The sequence below is a fragment of the Tuber melanosporum genome (assembly GCF_000151645.1).
Source record: "Tuber melanosporum whole genome shotgun sequence assembly, scaffold_17, strain Mel28".
In the NCBI taxonomy this organism is placed as follows: domain Eukaryota; kingdom Fungi; phylum Ascomycota; class Pezizomycetes; order Pezizales; family Tuberaceae; genus Tuber; species Tuber melanosporum.
This window is the reverse complement of record NW_003298830.1, coordinates 894867-913163: the sequence shown is the minus strand read 5'-3', so window position 1 is coordinate 913163 and position 18297 is coordinate 894867. Positions and strand designations below refer to the sequence as shown.

At 46.8% G+C, this 18297-nt stretch overlaps 1 protein-coding gene; it reads right to left on the bottom strand.

The window, feature by feature from the left end:
• Positions 1–4540: 4540 nt before the first annotated feature.
• On the bottom strand, positions 4541–8353 carry GSTUM_00005087001 (uncharacterized protein; the record flags this gene model as incomplete). XM_002837057.2 has 6 exons in its annotated part: positions 4541–5011; positions 5068–5238; positions 5362–5507; positions 5580–5612; positions 5694–5820; positions 5911–8353. The coding sequence occupies one exon, from the start codon at positions 8351–8353 to the stop codon at positions 7112–7114; it is 1242 nt and encodes a 413-aa protein (XP_002837103.1). The 3' UTR covers positions 4541–5011; positions 5068–5238; positions 5362–5507; positions 5580–5612; positions 5694–5820; positions 5911–7111.
• Positions 8354–18297: the final 9944 nt, after the last annotated feature.

Sequence of the window (18297 nt, the reverse complement as noted above, 5' to 3'; positions counted from 1 at the left end):
AAAGACACTACCAAAGAAGCCAACGAACTTCACGGAGTGTTGCAACTGGGTTTCGGAACATGTCGTAGTCATGGGGTGATTCTCAATACTACAATGGTTACTGAAACCTACTACCCAGAGAGCAACCAAGGGTTGCCGACCGAGGGATTAATTACCAGTCTAGTGGAGTGGCTTCCTGCGAGTTAATAGGAAGTCATCTAAAGAAAATCTATCAGTTGGGTATGGAGTTACAAAGGATCAGAGTCAAATGACCTACGATGGTTGTAATGACGACCATCTTTGCAGATATAGCTGTGGATAAGACTGATCATTTTATCAATGGCGAAGACAATTGGAACCAACTCAGTTCAACTTAAGAACTAGGCCATAAGTCTAAAGACTCTAATAATTGGGATATTACTATTGGGGACAGTACATTTCTTAAGAAAAAATATCATAATTACCGAAGAGGATGTGACGGTTTTCAGGGTCCACAGGTGTTCGCACCTTGGAAGAAAACTCGACATTGCGAATTACGATTGAAGAAGTACATAGTTGTATAATAGATAGATGTAGTCCGCGAACACTCAGACGCAGAATATAAATATTGAAGTGCCTCTCAAGCTTTAGACATCATCAAGCAACGGAGAAGAGACCTTAACAATATAATATTGTTTTTACGATTCTACCCTACTTTACCTATTTTACTTCACTCCTAGTAGTTATAAACGAAACGAGCAAAGTCTGAGCCTTCCTAGACAATCTCCGTCTACAGAAACGAATCTCGATTGGCCTATACAACTTTGAAGTCTATCAAGTTGTCTCCGCCTAACAAGAATGCAGTGTGGAGAAATCTAAGAATCCAAGGCAACAATGTGTTTTCAGAGAGTCTGGAGAGAAGTAGTGGGCTGAGTGTATTCATCCAAAAGAGAAGGATAAGGGAATTTCACTCATGGTTTGGGGGTACTTTTGGGGTAAAAGTAAAGGTCCTTTAGTTCCTATTACTTAAAATATTAATAAGACCAGGTATATTAGACTTTTAAGAAGACATCTTTTTCCCGTTATTCATCAAATAGTTTCTTTGGGTATACAACTTGAAGATATTCTTTTTCAGCAGGATAATGCTCCTGTTCATAAGGCATATAGTGTCATGGATTGGCTTGAGAGAAATTGTATTCAGGTTGAGGAGCACCCCCCATATTCCCCTAATTTGAATCCTATTAAGCATGTATGGGTTGAGCTTAAAAAGCGATTATACCAGCAATATCCAAGAATTGGAGATACCCTAGGAGGGAAAGAAGCTGTGAAGAGGAGGCTTGCACATGTATTACCACTGGTTTGGGAGACAATTCCTGAGGAGTTTTTTGAAAAGTTGTAGAAATCAATGCCAGATAGGGTAGCTGCTGTTTTGGAGGCAAGGGGAGGATATACAAAGTACTAGCTAGTATTATTTCTATTTCTATTATACAATTTATTATGGGGTATTGTGGTTGATCAGTTGATTGATTGTTCACTATGGTTGATCATTCATGTTCACGATCACCGGTTGCAACCCCACCACGGTACCCTACCATGGTATGGTGCCATCGCTAATTAAACAGGTCTCAGATCACGAACACTTATGACAAGTGGCTGTACTTCTCGATAATATCAAAAAGTCTGACAAAATTATTATGATACTCCACCCCTTTATACTGTCACAATCCAACAATGCGATATTCGGTCACATGTACAATAGTTGCCCTAGCCACACAGGCATTAACATACTACTGCGGCGAATGGAATACTTGAGTGCTTGTTGGTAACTGCTTATTGGAATTCAGGTCGCACCACGATCCGGCCAGTTTTCTCAATCCAGAGTATCGTTCGGTGATGTGAGGTTCCCATGGAATATATTATCAAGTAGCATAAATATATATCATCTACCCTGCAAACTTGATAACTTATTTTCAAAAAGACTCTCTATTGTTAACTCTTCCTCATACTTCACTTGGAGAGCAAATCTATCACGAGGTCCCCGACCCCATCATCTCCCAACCCATGAGTTGACCTGCGCCGAAAAGGTGAGACCTAACCCCATTCAAGCCCAATGAATCAGAATCCTGATTTACCCAACGAACCCCTTGGGTCCACTCAACACAAGGGGGAAAAACTTTAATAATAAAAATAAAAAACACTGGGTGGTTTTATTCACCTGTCGTACTCCTACGCGTTTAGAGGTTATGGAGTCCTCACTAACGCTTAGAAGATTCGGAACGAGTGATAGATCATGATTTTTTAACCCTCTTGAGCTTAGGTTCGCTCAAACCATCTAAGACAAGCCCCCCACCCGTACCTTTCTACTACTGATAAATAAGGTATTTATAATTCCGCGAGCTCAAACTAGTAATTACCACCCTTTGAACCATTACTAAAATTTCAAACCAAAGCTCAAGAGATCAGTCGGGTTAGTTAGGTAATTTCTGGTTGGGCAAGCAAGTTTTAAGACTAGCGCAAGCTCAGATGACTCTGGGTCAGCGACTGGCTTCCTTGGTAGTCTTCGGAATGGCTGAGTCTGAAGAAATTTGTTTCATTCTAGAAGTGGAATCGACCATGTTCGTGCCCATCACTATTCAAAGTGACAGTTCCTGTAAGTTAGTTTCCAACTAGAGATGGACACGGAGATGCTGGAGCAGATTCCGGGGAGCATAGCGGATTGTGCTGGAGTCTTGTTGGCTATGATCGGATTTTCTCCACTAAAATCGCTTTCCGTGTTTCAAATATGATAAAACTTTTAAGAAGCATTGCCCAATTCAATTTCCAGCAACCAACGTTTTAGCTCATAGAGCCACGAGCACAATTAATCCAGGGCCTGAGGGCTAATTATGTGGCCATTAGCGCTATTCGGTTTGCCCGGAGTGTCGGGTACCGTTTCTGCCACTTTCCGGGAAGGTGAAAGTTGGGACACCCCCATACCCAGAGCCCAAGAACCAAGTATGGGGAAGAGTTAGGCTCGGTTGAGCCAACTACTGAACGATTCGTTCGTGTAGGGAATTAATAAGGTTCAGCCATCCCCCCCAACGGTACCTTTCGTGAAGGAGATTAGATTTTTGGTTAACATGAATCTCTTCGCCAAAACAAGGTGCGAACGGTTGAAAGTGAGAGGGTCCTCAGACAGTCCGTTCCATCTGCCATTAGTAAATTTTGACAACAATTCCTCGGCTCCAACACCCAGAAAATAGTGTCAAACGGTCAACTTAACCGAATAGCTTTCAATCGAGGAGACAAGATCTTGAGCCACCGTTCACGGCGGCTGAACGGTCGCTTCCGGAACGGAGAATGAACAGTCCATTATTTATCGAACGAAGTATAAAAGATAGAGGGCCTCGCTGAGAATATGTTATCAAGCGCGCCGGGTAAGTTTTTATACTAAAAACAAATTTTGTCTCGGACAAGAAGATTGATGAAAATTGTCCTATAACCTAAATACAGTGACCAGTCTATTTAGGACCTATTATGATATATGTTCTGCCCTCCTCTTGTTAGAAGCAGCTTGTCGTTTGTCAGTTTGGAATCTGTTCTGTTCAATTGCCTCCGCAACTGCAGCATGTGTGAAAATACGAAACAAGACCTCTGACCCGCGAACTCCTCAAGAAAATGCTCCAGAAAGGACGCCCTGAAAAAGATTACATCACCAGGTTCAAACTTGAACTTAAGACCCAACCTTGGTATCACCAAATATCCATTTTCAAACTTTCCCACACAAACTATGACTGTCCATCCATTCTTCCTATCCCTACCATCCTTATGACGCCCAACTCTCAAATTTCTCAAAAGAGCTAAGCCATGAAAGCATGACCTGCGGCTCGATGCAAAAATATCCCAGGCTGTGGCAGCAGCTGTTATGCGAAAATTGCTTAAATAGGTAGAATAGCCAGGCGGATCTGTTGCCAGAAAGAGAATACCAATGATCTGTTGTAAAGTACCTGTGATTCGTAAAAACTTCCGTACCTCCTCGTGCTTGTATGATGTGGCTAAGATATGCGCTGATAATCCTGGATCACTAGCATTTTCTTGTCCTGTAGCAAACCACCACGCAAAGTAATAGACGCCAAGTGACACTCCATGTTTCTTCTTTAATTCCCTGAACGCTGCTTTGTGCCGGACGTCATGCGGTTTCGGTGGAGGCGGTGGATATTTCTCTCCTAGATTTTGAATACCTTGTTCAAGCTGCAAAAGGACCCCATCTCCCTTTCGACTCCCAAAGGGTACTTCTAAACCCCGTTTCCAAAAAAACAACCAACTGCTCCGGCTGTACCTCTGCGATATCCTCCCTTGAAAGCACAACCACACTCTCATCTAAACATATAGCCGCCCCCTCTTCTTCAAGTGAGAGCTCGCCTGTATTGCGGACTGACTGCTGGGCTAGTAAGGATTCCCAAGTAATCTTTGCTGAAATTACTGGCATTTTCCAGTAGCTCCTTAATGCGTCATGGACTACAGGCTTTGGTTTTTGTGGTCTTGTACCCTTATTTGAAGAGATAAGTTCTGGGAGCTCGGAAAGGGTGACTGGTATCTTCTTAACCAATTCGTCAATAGCCTTACATTGCTGGATATGTTCTGCCTTTCGATTCATTCCAAAAAAAAGCTTCCACAGTGAGTCCACTTGAAGTAGGCATAAAGGGAGACTCCTCCAAAGCTTGCGGGCCCGCAATCGTGGCCATCTCCTGCTGCATCCTTCCACCACCTTTTATTCGAGTTGTACAATTACTCGCACCCAAATCCATTACACAGACAGATTATCCTCACTGGCTGCGGGGGCTCAGATCGAATAACCCAATTTAATAATGAGTTCTGGACGCAGGGCCTCAGCAATCAAGATTAAACTGCAAATGGACAAGAAATAAGTAACTAGTAGAAGCTAGAACAAAGGGTTTTGAGGGCGACAAGGCGGGCAGGGAGGTGGAAGGGCTAGGCCGTAGATAGAGTTTCCAAGTTGTGACCATGTATAGCAGTGCGGTTAGGACGAGAGGATAAGTAGTAATATCTTTTTCTATTATTTGAATCAGTATGGTAAATAGTCCCAAGGGCGAAGACAAGTCTTAGTACTTATAAGAGCTGCCGGGGAGACTCCGGGAACAAGGGTAAACTTAAAGAGATATATAGTCAGACCCCACGGCCCCGGGCCTCGATGGTCAGGGTACGTTGTCGCTGCCCCGTGCGAATCTCTGCGAACTCTGAAGTTCTTTCCACTAAAGCCGGACCCGTTGTCCTAGATCGCTCGCTGTGTTAGATAGATTCTTTAGATTTTAGTTGGGATAGCTGGGTAGAAGATACTGACACGAGGGGCTATCCGTGCAATGTTAGTTTATGGTGGGGCAGAATCAGGAGGAGGGGAAATACCAGGATGACCGGTTGAGAATGCACTTCCAAAGCTTGTACCAGGGGGTCGGCAAAGGTTGAATCCACTTCTGAAAGGGGAGGCAGAGGCTGTCGAAGTACAAGCGTATGGCACTTGTAGAAGGACAACGAACAAAAAAATGAAAGGACTAATTATTGTGAGTTTAGTTGATTGGGTTCCTTTGAGGAGCGTTAAGGGGGCAGGGCGGGAAAGAACGCACTTTGTAGTAGCGCAGGAGCGGTTGGAAAGAAATCTGTCTAGTTGTGAAAACATTGTTAGTAGTGTATGGGTAGGAAGAAAAAGCAAGAAAAAAAGCACAATGAGGGGGAAAAACATGCCAGTTACTTTAGGCTATTGCCGCACTTGAGCTGCTGACGGTATGGAAGGTAATAAAGGACTTCCTTTCCCAGATTGTGCGCTCGGCCAGGCTTGCGCTTGCAGACTTTGACTGGCTCTGTGACCTGCATATACTGTAAGATAAAATGCAGAAGATTGACAGGAAAGAAGACTAGATAACATGACTATGAATGAAGAGATTAAACCATACATACCCCGTTGAGATGGAATAGAAATGTCACCCAATTTCCTGCTGTCCTGTGTTTGTCTTGTCGATGCACGATGACCTCTGGAGAAGATAGAGCAGGGCTTATACCGGTACGAGTATGTGAAAATTTCCACATGCCAAGCCGCTGCCGAACAGAAAATTTGACAAGGTAAAATCTGGAAAAACCACTTCCGCAGTCAGAAAACCCACATCCTCTGCATCAGTAATGTTAATATGCCTGCTCTGGATTGAAATCAAAAATTTAAATACTCTAAAAACCGGAAAACCTGCTCTATATGATTCGGAAGGTCCATAACGTATATCATAGTACAATACTCAAGTAGTACCAACACACTCTTGCATTCCCAATTACGTCCATTCTGATTCCTTTTCACATTCAAGAAAAAATTCAAGTTCAGATGCTCAACTTTCAGCCGTTTCTATTTCCTTTACAAACAATTGAAGTTCAGTTTTACTACTAGTACTATCCAAACGAAAAAAGGAGCAATTAGAGAAAATTCCTCACCAAACTGATCTAGGAGAGAAGAGAGGTATCGTACTAGCGCCAACAAAGCCACTCTGGGAGAAAAGATATAGTCCGGGGAAGAAAAAAAAAGATTCCACTGCATTGGGTAGTGAGTTGGAAAGAAATAATACTACCACTTCGAACGATGAGAAATTATTTCTATAAAGAAAAGAATTCCTGACCAGTGGGCCCCGCAAAAAAAAGGAAAAGGAAAAGAAAATAGCAATCGTCTGCTATACAGAAAGCAGTATCGTAAACCAATCACAGATAAGAGCAACCTGTTTAGGAGGTATGATATGAGAAAATCTGATAACTGCAAATACAAAGAAGACCACCGTAAAAAAAATATACTCCAGACGAGTGACTTTAAAGTATAGAAATTATCTGAGTCTCCCTCTACAAAAGGTTCCCCTTTAAATGCCTTGTCAAACAAAGCTCTAGTGGAACTACCACATTGTAGTAGAATGCTTCCTGTAACTCTCTTTTGGAAAAGTCATACTCGCGGATTTGAAAATCACAGGAAAAGCATCTCTTCACAACTTGGAAAAACTCAAATCCCATTTCCTTTTCCAGGACTCCGGAATCCAAGATAGTTGTCATATCTGTCACCTCACCATACATACCAACATTTGCCCTCATAGATTGCCTTTTTACTTCGGACCTACTGTCATACCTAATCGTCTTAACAATCTTCCAAAGTGGCTTTCCCATCCCAATCTCCAGAAGGGTGATTGCTAGCCAAAAGAGCGGTTTCGATTTTATGTGAGATTGTGTGCTTGTGCCCTGCATCTTTCACAAACTTAGAGGTTATAATATAAGGTTTGCTGAAAACGTCCTGATTCTCCGATTCCGGGGAAAAGAATATATCACAGCCTCTCCAATGCTCTGGAAAAAATGATCTTGGATAGGAGCCAAGTTGTAGAAGGGACTTTGAGAGAATAGTACTAATACGTAGTCGGTCATCAGTGAAGATACCACCTTCCTCAAGAATGGTTTCCAAAGACTTGCACACAGTCTGTAACGGCTTTGGCGGAATTTGATATATCAAGTAACGGCGGTAGGTTGTGTCAATGCTTCTGACTTGTCCAATACAACGGTCTATCAGATCTTCTTCAGCAAGATTTTCTACCAGAGAGCATAGACTGTTAACAACTGGAATATCAGATGATAATATTGACTGTTGTGAATTATCATCTGCTTCCTCAGCTAACTCTGATGCCGACCCGGATTCTGACTCTGACTCAGATCCAGACTGGCGTTCTGACCTCAATTGGGACTCAGATTCAAATCTAGACTCAAATCCTGCCTCAGATCTTGACTCCGATTTTGATCCTGATACCTCTAGTTGTGAGTCCCCATTACCAGAAGTAGCCTTTGATTGCCCTGTCTTTACACCTGGCAGCAAATCTAGTACCGTTGTCTCACTTGAACTAATACCATCTGGAATGGTAACAAGAGCCCAATCCGATGAGGTATCAATCACTTGATCATCAGGAAACCATATCCGCTTTTGTGGTTGCCTATCATCTTGCCGAGGCTTGACAGCCATCAAGTTCTTCAATTGCTTGATAACTTCATCACTTCCATTAGGTTCGAGTTCAGAAGTAACAACTAATCGTGTACCTGTACACTTTCTTGAAAGCAGAGTACTAGAATCTTCCTCTATTGTATTAATAACAATTAAGGAGAACCTTAGGTTCTGTAAGACAGCCGGAACACCAGCGCTTCTTGATTTCCCACTATTCTCCATCAGAAGTTGAAATCCCATACGATGGCACTCACAAGAGGGCATATCCGCTAAGCTCTCATAGAGTATTCTCGACTGCTCTCGAATACCCAGTAACCTTGCCAAGATTAACTTTTGATTATCTTGTCTGTCCCTAATACTCCTGAGTTGATTGTCTGCTCTGTGATCAACAATCATTTTTAGGATTCTATTTTGGGTTTGAAGTTGACCCAATAGTCTCTCGAGCCTTTTTTTCAATGGAGGCCATATTTGATCTTTTTACCTGTCATAGCCGAAGTGCCCTAACCTAATTAGCTCATTAATAATATACAATATATAAGGTCAAAATAATCATATGCCAGCTGGCATACATACCTCAAATTGGCTCGAAGAATCAAGCCTTGTTTCTTCTTCTCCCTCCACCCGTAATTTGGATAAAATTTTCTCGATTTTTCCAAAGTGTGGGCTCAGAATCTCAGCAGACAGTTTCAAAAAATTAGCATCACCCCAATGTGCATGATCCTCATCATTAAGCATGTCCACGGCAAGAGACTTCTCCACATTGAGGAGAGAAAATGCTCGAGTACTGATATCCTCATAAAAGAATATCTCGGCTTCAAGTCTTTTATTGAAATCACCAAGCTCTTTGGCATAAGCTCTATGATTCAATAAGAGCTGTTTACCTCTTTTGAAACCGTGATAAACTCCTCCCACCTATAGCCATTAGCATCCGAGTCTATAAGAATTATGAGGCATAGTATCTCATAAACACTTACTATCCCAACACTTCCAATGACCAAACCCGCAATATCCATAAAAACCACTTCCACTTTCCTGATAAATGTTCTATGAAAAAGAAAAAAACAATCGAGTATTAAATGTGTGGTAGGGAGTGGAAAGAATTAATTTCCAAGTGGAAAAAAACACTACGTATGTGAACCTGAAAAACTCAAGATAGGATTCAGGATTTTCAGAAAGTTACTGGCCAGAAATTGAGCACTGTTTTGTCTCACTATCCCGGACAGCAAATATCTGAAGAATCTGTCTGGCGCAACGAAAACTGTATAACAATTAGTCAAGCTTTGGAGGAGAGAAACCCAGAGGTCACAATAATTTATACAAGACAGCAAGGTATTCGGATCTAAGTAACTGAGATTCAGGACACCAAGGTGTGTCTTTAGTTAAAATCTTATTTTCTAGGAAGGCAGTAGGGGGGCAGAGAAAGTAGAGGTGACAGCCGAAGCATTGTGCGTGTGTAACCGGTATGGGTACTCAGTTATTGGTTTTGTTTTATGTTTTGTTTTAAGTATCGCTTTGATACTTGGTTTGTTTTAAGTATCGTTTGATACTTAGTTTTGTTTTATGTTTTGTTTTAAGTATCGCTTTGATACTTGGTTTGTTTTAAGTATCGTTTGATACTTAGTTTTGTTTTATGTTTTGTTTTAAGTATCGCTTTGATACTTGGTTTGTTTTAAGTATCGTTTGATACTTGGTTTTGTTTTATGTTTTGTTTTAAGTATCGCTTTGATACTTAAGGAGTTTTACCAAAGTGTATCGATTAATACCTTTGATTAGTTTCGTTCATGCTAGACATGAACAGATTTGTGTATTTAAAGACCGCCTGTTTCTATGATAGAAAAGGCAGACTTCGACAGACAGTATTTCAATATACTTGGTTGAACGGTTACTTCTTTGTTCCCCAGTACACCCTCGAAGCCTCCTTTAGTTATCAGCTCTCACCTCCTCTCTGGTAGAGCAGGCCACCTGCCAACTATCGTATCTATTACCGATAACGTAATTAGCACCCTTCGAACACGTTACAGCATGGGCAAAGTTAACAGCGATTCAACAGAGGAAAATCTTCGCCGATGACAACCACACTCACCCACCAATCCACTATCATGAAAACCAAAAAAATTAAAATTAAAAATATGTAAATACATAGTAGAAATTAATATTTGATATACCATCTATCACTCTTAATAATTGCCTCTATTCTATCCACCATTGATCCAGCTAAAGTATCAGAAACCTTTGGGTTAAGAAGTTCTCAACAATGAGTGATGGCCTCTTGTCACGAATGTGGCTTGGCATGAAAGAGGTTTTCACGTGACGCATGGTTATGAGTCACAGGTATGTTATTGTTTTATACATATGACTCATTCGGGTCATATGATTTGTTATGTGTGGGATTTGTGATGCTTTCGCACATGGCTCAAATATGAGTCATGGGACATGTGCCTGGTGAGTATGCCTCGCAAGTGTGCCTTGCAGGTAAGCCTTGCGCATATGATTTATGTTTCACTCATGACCTCATTATGGGGTCATGGGTTTCGCACATATGACTCAGTCAAGTCATATGACTCGTTTATTATATTATGATTGGTTTATGAGTTTTTGTACATGATCTCGCTATGAGGTCATGGGTTTTGAGCATGTGATTACTTTGGTCACATGACTAGGTTGTTATGATTTGGTTTCGCACATGTGACCACTTTAGGTCACATGACTATGGGCGGAAAGAATACTATATAAGGAGGCCGATGCGGCCTAGAAGGATAGGTTCTTCATGCTTTGTTCTAAGTACTTTTCCTACTTCTTGCACTCCGTGTCGGAAGTGAGCATAACCAATACTTTACCTTATTTCGCTCGCGATAAATACTTCATCTACTGTTACTTGTTTGTGTTTTTCGTTTTGGGCGGTCGGTTAGAAGTTGTTCTCTCTTAGAAGATACTTCAGTGTGAGATATCCGTGGCCTGGTCCTGGTAATCACTGAGTATAGTTTGGGTGAGGATGGCGTCTTTGACAGCCTCCTCCTCCACGGATTCTCTCCCCCCTTCGAGGATGTCGTCCCCCGTCCGGTTCGACTCCAACCCCTCCTCCTCGCTTGAGACAGCCCGTGCGGCCCTGTCTCTTGCGCCTGCTACTGAGGCTGACCGTGGCCTCGTCCCTACAACTACACGGTCTTATGTTGCACCCTGGGGAAACTTTAAGTTTTTACAGTTCCACCACTGCCACGGGTGTCAGAACACGGTTAACCCGCAGTTTGACGATTTGGTTCGGCAAACGGTCGCTGACGCGACCGTTGCCACGATGAAAGAGGTGGAGGTTTTGGTAAAAGGTTTCCTGATCGGGAGAGGCTGTTCAGCCACGTGTGGCTTGAACAAGGACACTACCACGGGACTCTTCGTTCGGTTCAATTCGGACCATGGCTCGGAATACTCTCCAGCCCCCGCACCTTCCCCTCCAAAAGATTCTCAGGCTGTAGTCCCTGAATCCTCCATCCCCCCCGCCAAGGACGACTCGACTGCTGCCACGGTTGAGGCCAGCTCTTGGTCCACTACTCCTCCCCTCGCTAGGGCTGTCCAAAGCAAGATGCCCAGCTTCTTCCGCCAGGCCCATAATACCAGGGCCTGCTCCTCGACTCCCTCCTTTCTGGCAGGAATGTCTTCAGGCGAAAGGGCTCTTTACGAAACCCCGAAGTTCAAAATGGACGACCCTGATGACGAGGATTACAACCCTCCTGCCTCTGGAACGCGCCGCCGGACACGGTACGGCATCTCCCATTAAGCGATCTGCTGCTCCTCTCTTTGGTCCCCAATTTTTAAGGGCTATCAATGTTGATGAGGGACGGAAAAAACAGATTGTCCCCGCTCTTCCCGGCCTACCCCTGGGTGTTCACCATGGGCGTCTGGCCATCCCCCTACCTGTGATGCTCCCATCAACGATTGAAGCCACACCCCCTTCTCCATCCCCTCTAATGACTGAGGATATCCTACCCACCTCTGAGGTACTGGCCAGGGACACCCCTATGGAACTGGATAAGGGACGCAACTCGGAAGCGACCTGTTTGGGCGACAGCGTACACGCCCCTTCACCAGCCATGGAGTCGTCACCTCCACCTGTTACTGGACGATGGATGTCACCTCCAGGAAGCCAACTGGAGGGCCCCTTGGAAACCCCCAGTGGTGATTCAACCCCATTGGAAGTCCAGCTCCCAGAAACCCAATTTGAGGACGCCGACATGGTAGTGGCCCAGGCGGACTCAATCATGGCAGGTGTCTGTGAGATGCTAGATGCTGGTAAGACCCCCTCGCCTGGACCCCGCTCAGGGAGTATAATCGGATCCATGTTAGAAGGCCTGGAGGATATCCGGTCTGGTAATACTCAACCCCTCCTCTCCTCGGAGTCTGGGTCAATTGAGGACGATACAGTACAAGATGTATGGACTTGGATGAACAGTGGTCCCACCTTTGACGACGATGGTCCAAGGAACGGGATAAACTACTGGAGTCGAGTTCATGTTTTGGAACGAGCAGTAAAAGCACTGACCGATATTGTTGGCAGGCAAGGAGAGGAAATTGAAGCCCTTCAGGTAAAGTCGTCCCCCCGCCGCCGCACACCCCCTGCTATACCTCGCAGCACCTCTGTTGTTTCTTCGGAGCCGACTACACCATCCCCTACCCCTGAGAGAAAGGAAGCCTCTACGGAGGCTCCTGCTGCTAAAGCCTCTTTCACAGAGGTAGTAAAACGAATGGCATACGTGCCCAAACCCCCACTGGCCCGCAGGAACGGGTTCGTCCTGCCAGGCCCACATCAGCGGCCTCATCCCACCAGTCCAGCAGCAGCGGCAGCTCCTCCAGTGAAGGAGGGGTAGTCTTGCAAGTAGCCCGGGGAGGTGAAGGCAAGACTGTTCACTGGGAAGAGGAAGAGGAAGAGGAAGAAGATAAGAAGAAAGAACGAAGGAAGCGGGGCAGATGCCTGAGTGGTGCTGCTAGAAGGAGAAGAAAGGCTGCCAGAGAATCTGGTGATGAAAGGGAGGCGGCAACCCCGGCCAAGACCCAGGGGAAGGCTGATAAACAGGAATCAGCCCCCAAAGTTACGACACCTGTTGCCACAACGGCTCAATCTGGGCCGGCAGCACTGGCCAGTGTCAAGATAGGTACGGCTCAGGCATGACCGGAATACCAACGGGTACCAATGGGACCCCCGGACCCACTGAACTCGGTACCACCACCGCCGCGCTCGTCGCCAACCCCGAATGCTAGGGGAAGGCACATCACCATGCGCTTCGCCACCCGGAAGAAGGTTGCCCTGCCAGAGGGCGTCGACATTGAGACAATCCGAAATCGGATCAATGTGACCTTTTCCAATCAGGGAAAGATTCGCAGAAATGCTCCTTATATTCGCGCAGGACATGTCCAGCCGGAAATTGGATGTATCTTCCTGACCTTGGCGGCACACTCCGTAACAGAGCTAGGCAACAGGTTGGACAAGGCCAGGCTCGATCTACTTAGGGAATTGTCACTCCCGGAGTTTGAATTCCAGAGGAATCTGGAAAAGGTGAAGATCTTTGTTTCTGGTGTTCCGCTTGCTGACACAGGACGAGGGTCGATTTGGAGGGTGGAAGGATGGACTGGAAGCGCAGCCTTCGATGGCCTTCACACTGACTTGGAGCAATCCAATACTGGTGTAGTCACTGTGTCCCGGCCCGATATTATGGGGTCCATACACACCATGAGGCAGGCCAATGCCACAAGTTCCGGCATCCGCTTCGTGGTGGAGAATAATGAGGCCATCAAGGAAAGACTGGCAGAAGGGAAGATTTGGTTGCGGGGAGGAGCCCACAATGTCAGAGTTTTTGAAGAGCATTGTTCCCTTCAGGTATGTGGTAGGTGCCTGGAAACTGGACACTTTGAAGCGACATGTGGCCGCCCCCCTCGATGCCGGTTTTGCTTCGGAGAACACTTCTCTCGAGAACACATGTGCAGTAAGCTGGCCTGTCCCGGAGGGGTGGGTCAGGCCTGTGGACATACCAGGAGACAGTGCTGGCTGTGCGACCGGATGGACCACTTCACAGGATATGAGCGATGCCCAGGTATCAAATCGTCATCCCCGACTCCCCCCTCCTCGCCTGTTGGACCAGGAACAACTACACCGGCAAGGCCAGCCAGGGAAGCTGTCAAAAAACCAGAACAGCAGGGCAGGAGGACAGAAAGAAATAGAGAAAGAAAAAGCCGCAGCCGCGGAAGGTCCCCGACACCCAGGCTGGTCGAAATCAGCAGTGATGAGGAGGAAGAAACGCCCCGCCGTAAGTCAGAAAAGGCTAAAGGTAAGGAACCGGAACGGCCTTCCCCCTCCCCAGTACGTGGGATTCTAAAAACTAGGGCTGGTACCGCGACCAAACCGCGCGATGAGGAAATGAGTTGGGTTGCCCGAGATCCGGATACCGGCTCCGCCTATGCCTCTGGCCCTTGTGGCCCGAGTGGATTAGTTGAGGCCCCCTTTTAATGCTTATTACGACATTGGCATTAAACGTGGGAAGGAGCAGTCGGAATCGGGCGCTGGCGTTTGATTTGTTTTCTTTTGTTGATTTGTTTTTTATTATTGAACCTCCTGTTGATCGAGAGGGACAACATGTACCAGTGGATGTTGATGGATGGGATTTGTTTTCCTTTGTTAGAGGATCAGGTGTTGAGGTATTTGTACGGTCCCACGTTTGTGGGCTGTTTGAGGTGGTGAGGCACGGGGAAGGCAGTGCTCAGATTGGGTATTGGGAGAAAGGGGCAAAGAAGGTACTCGCTGGAGTTTACTTCCGACCGGGCTATACCAAAGACCAGTTTTTACGGTGGTTGGATGAGCTTGGGGAACCTGACATCGCGTTCGGGGACTTCAATGCAAGACATCAAGACTGGGACCCCAACGCGGACCATAACAATACGGGCGGACTGTGGCTGAAACAGTGGTTCACGGCCCCGACACGCGATATGAATATGGTACCTCCGACAGTGCCAACCTTCCGAGACGTTTCCAGAATCGACCTTTGCCTGCACCAGGCACCATATGTCCGACATCGATACATGGACAGCACTGGCTGTGAGCATAGTGCTCAAGCCCTTAAGCTGAAAGTAGACCTTCCTGACAACATTATGCGTCGAAGGCCGGCTTGGAAAAAAGCAGTTTGGAAAAAGGTTGGAAAGCAGCTGGATGCCCTTAAAGAGGTGGAAGATGAGAGGTTGTGGGAAGGGGTGAGGCGTGTGGTGGACGCACTCCCGCGGGCCTCCATTGGCAGAGGTCGGTGCGAGTGGTGGACACCGGAGTTGGAAATGATGAGGTTAGATGTGGCTCGGCTAAGACAGTACTCCAAACGCAAGGCGGAGCGGACGGAGGACTACAAACTGGTCAGGAGTGTGTACCGGGCTTGCCTGTTGAGGGCCAGGTTCGAACATATCAGGATCAGGATAGCTGAGAGTCGGGACCCGGACATTTTTCGGTTAGCACGAAAATTAGAAGCCAAGCAAACACTTCCTTCCATGGCCCGACCAGATGGGTCCCACGCCACTACACATTCCGACATCAGCGACCTGATTGCACAACAGCTATCCCCTGGCGGTCCTGCCCCTTGGAAGGACTCCATCATTGACATGGATAGTGCTCAGGAAATGGAGATCGCCCTTGCTAGGTCCCCTACGAACACGGGCCCAGGCGAGGACGATATTGGGTATCCTTTCATACGATTCTGGAGGCGGAGGGATACAACAACTTTGCGACGTCTGGTTGACTACGGGCTGCGTCACGATATTCTGGATTGGCATAGGGCAGAAGTGGTGCTCATACCGAAGATTGACAAGCCCAGGTATGATGTCGTCAAGTCATGGAGAATGATACACCTCCTCCCGACCCCTGCGAAGGTTGCGGAACGCATAGTCGTGTTAAGATTAGCTACGTGTCTTGACCTGGGGGAGACGCAGTTTGGTTCTCGCCGGAAGAGAGGGGTTCACGATGCCATGGCGGTGGTCTTTGAGTTCCTACGGCACAATGAGGGCTATAAACGGCTGATCTTGTCCATGGACGTTGAAGGAGGATTCGATAACATTTCGATGTACTCAGACCTTCTGTCAGACTTCCTGGTCGCCCGGGGGTGTCCGTCAAACCTGTGCCAGTGGGTACGAAGGTGGACTTCCTGTCGGTCGATTCGTTTCCGTTTTAATGGATCCATCTCCAAAACCTACTATGTCAGCAAAGGGGTACCGCAGGGCTCACCCCTCTCTCCATTTCTCTTCGGGGGCTACGTAGCGGATATATTCACACCGCGAATGCGCTACTCCCCTGGGGTCCGACATTTGGTGATCTCATACGTTGATGACAGGGTCACCATGGTGGCTGCGGATTCTTGCAACGCTGCCCGATACCATGTGGGGGAAACTTTTGCGGACTGTGATAGAATAGCGAGGGATAGGGGGATGGGGTTTAGTGCTCTCAAGACCCAGTAGATCGGGTTTGGGGATAGGGCGTGGGGAGGGATGGAATTGTTGGGAGAAATGGTTTTACCTTCTGAGGATTTGAGGGTCCTTGGCTATAGGTTTAATGTATTTCTTAACTTTTCTTCTCATGTAAAGTACTGGTTGGAAAGGGGGTTGGGTGTCAGGAGGAGGGTTTTGGCTTTGGGAAGAAGGTTCGGAAGTGTTGGGGGGCTTGGGGCATGGGAGACTTACCGCTTGGTGCAGGCAGCCTACCTTCCAACCGTATACTATGGGCTTGAATTTGTAACCGACCATGGGTCGTATGTGAAACAGATTCAGGTCCACGTCAATGACTGCCTTCGGTCGGTTTTCCGGACCCCTATGAGGCTGGCAAACAATATACTGCTGGCTGAGTTCGGAACGCCACCTGTTGCCGTCCAAGGAAGGTATCTGCAGAGGAGATGCTACAGCTGGTTTATTAACTACCGGTACTGTGATCGACACCTGTGGTTCGGTGAGATACGGCATGACTGGAAGCAGGAAGGAATTGTGGCACACCGACAGACCTCAGACAAGGAGCTCACCCGCCGCCCCACGATTACGATTGGAAAAGGCAAAGCGGTGATGGCTGCGCGACACCATTCGCAGTACTTGGGCCTTTGCAGAACCTCGGATGTGGTTATATACACGGACGGGTCAAAATCCTCTGAAGGGGCTGGTGTGGCATGGGCGGTATTGGAGAAAGGGGCCCTAACCTGTGTAGACGGATGCTCGGTTCCCCCGTCTTGGAGTATTGTGGAGTGCGAGCTGTTTGCGGTTGTATGTGCACTTCAATATGCCCGAGGGATGGCCAAGAGGTGCCCGGTCCATGTGTTTCTGGACTGCGTTCCTGCTCTCGCCCTGGTAGACGGAATGTTCTCAGAAGGAGATACGGCTGAGCTGTGGGAAGTCATGGCACCACTACTTAATGAGTTTAGCCACGTCAACATCAGCTGGGTTCCGGGGCACATGGGCATTGATGGCAATGAGACGGTGGACCAGAAGGCTAAGGCATGCATGGGTCATCCATTGCGCCCCCTGCTTTGGGAAGGGGTTAGCTTTGGAATCGGGCATGCGGCGTTGGCCCGAGAATTGCGAAAAGCAGAGTGGGGTTCGTGGCACGACAGGGAAGGACACGGGTATTATGCTCGCGAACATAGGGCACCTCGACATCTTCGAAGCCTCAGCCGCATGGACTCCTATGTTTTGCTAAGAATTCGCAGCGGGACTGGTTTGGTTGGGCATGACAGATGTGAAGGAAAGGATGACAGACACCACTGGACTAAGTGCCCCCGCTATGTTATGGGACGCCCTGCTGATGAGGACTTGTATAAAGACTCGGCGATATCGCGGTGGAAATCCTGGTGGGTGAGTCACAGATGGTTAGGCCTAGGGATTCCCTGGCATATTGAGATGGTGGATGGGGAGTTGGTAGTGGCAGGAAACCCCTTTGACGGCACACTAATAGTGGAAAGAAGTGGTCGGTTAGCGACAGTGGAGGATCCCAGGACCTGTACCCGGTGCGAGAAAAAACATGATGGTAGCGGATGCGTTCTGCCAGGACTGATTACCATGCCGAAGAAGTGGTTTTTCTTGCCCGACCAACGACGCTGCGACTGTCCCTGCTGTGGGGCTGCGATTTCGGCGACGCCCACCCAGAAACAGGTCACCTTCTCCGAACACTTTGAAAAAAAGCCCCGCTGCTTACGAACGTGTCACGACTGGTTTTGGCATTCTCGACACCAGCGGTGGGACGAGCTGGACCTCGCAACTCGGACGTCGGTAGTTTTGAGGTGGGCCAAGACAAAAGGATTGCTAAAGGAGGAGCGTTGTTTATTTTGTGGGACGGTTTTAGCCGA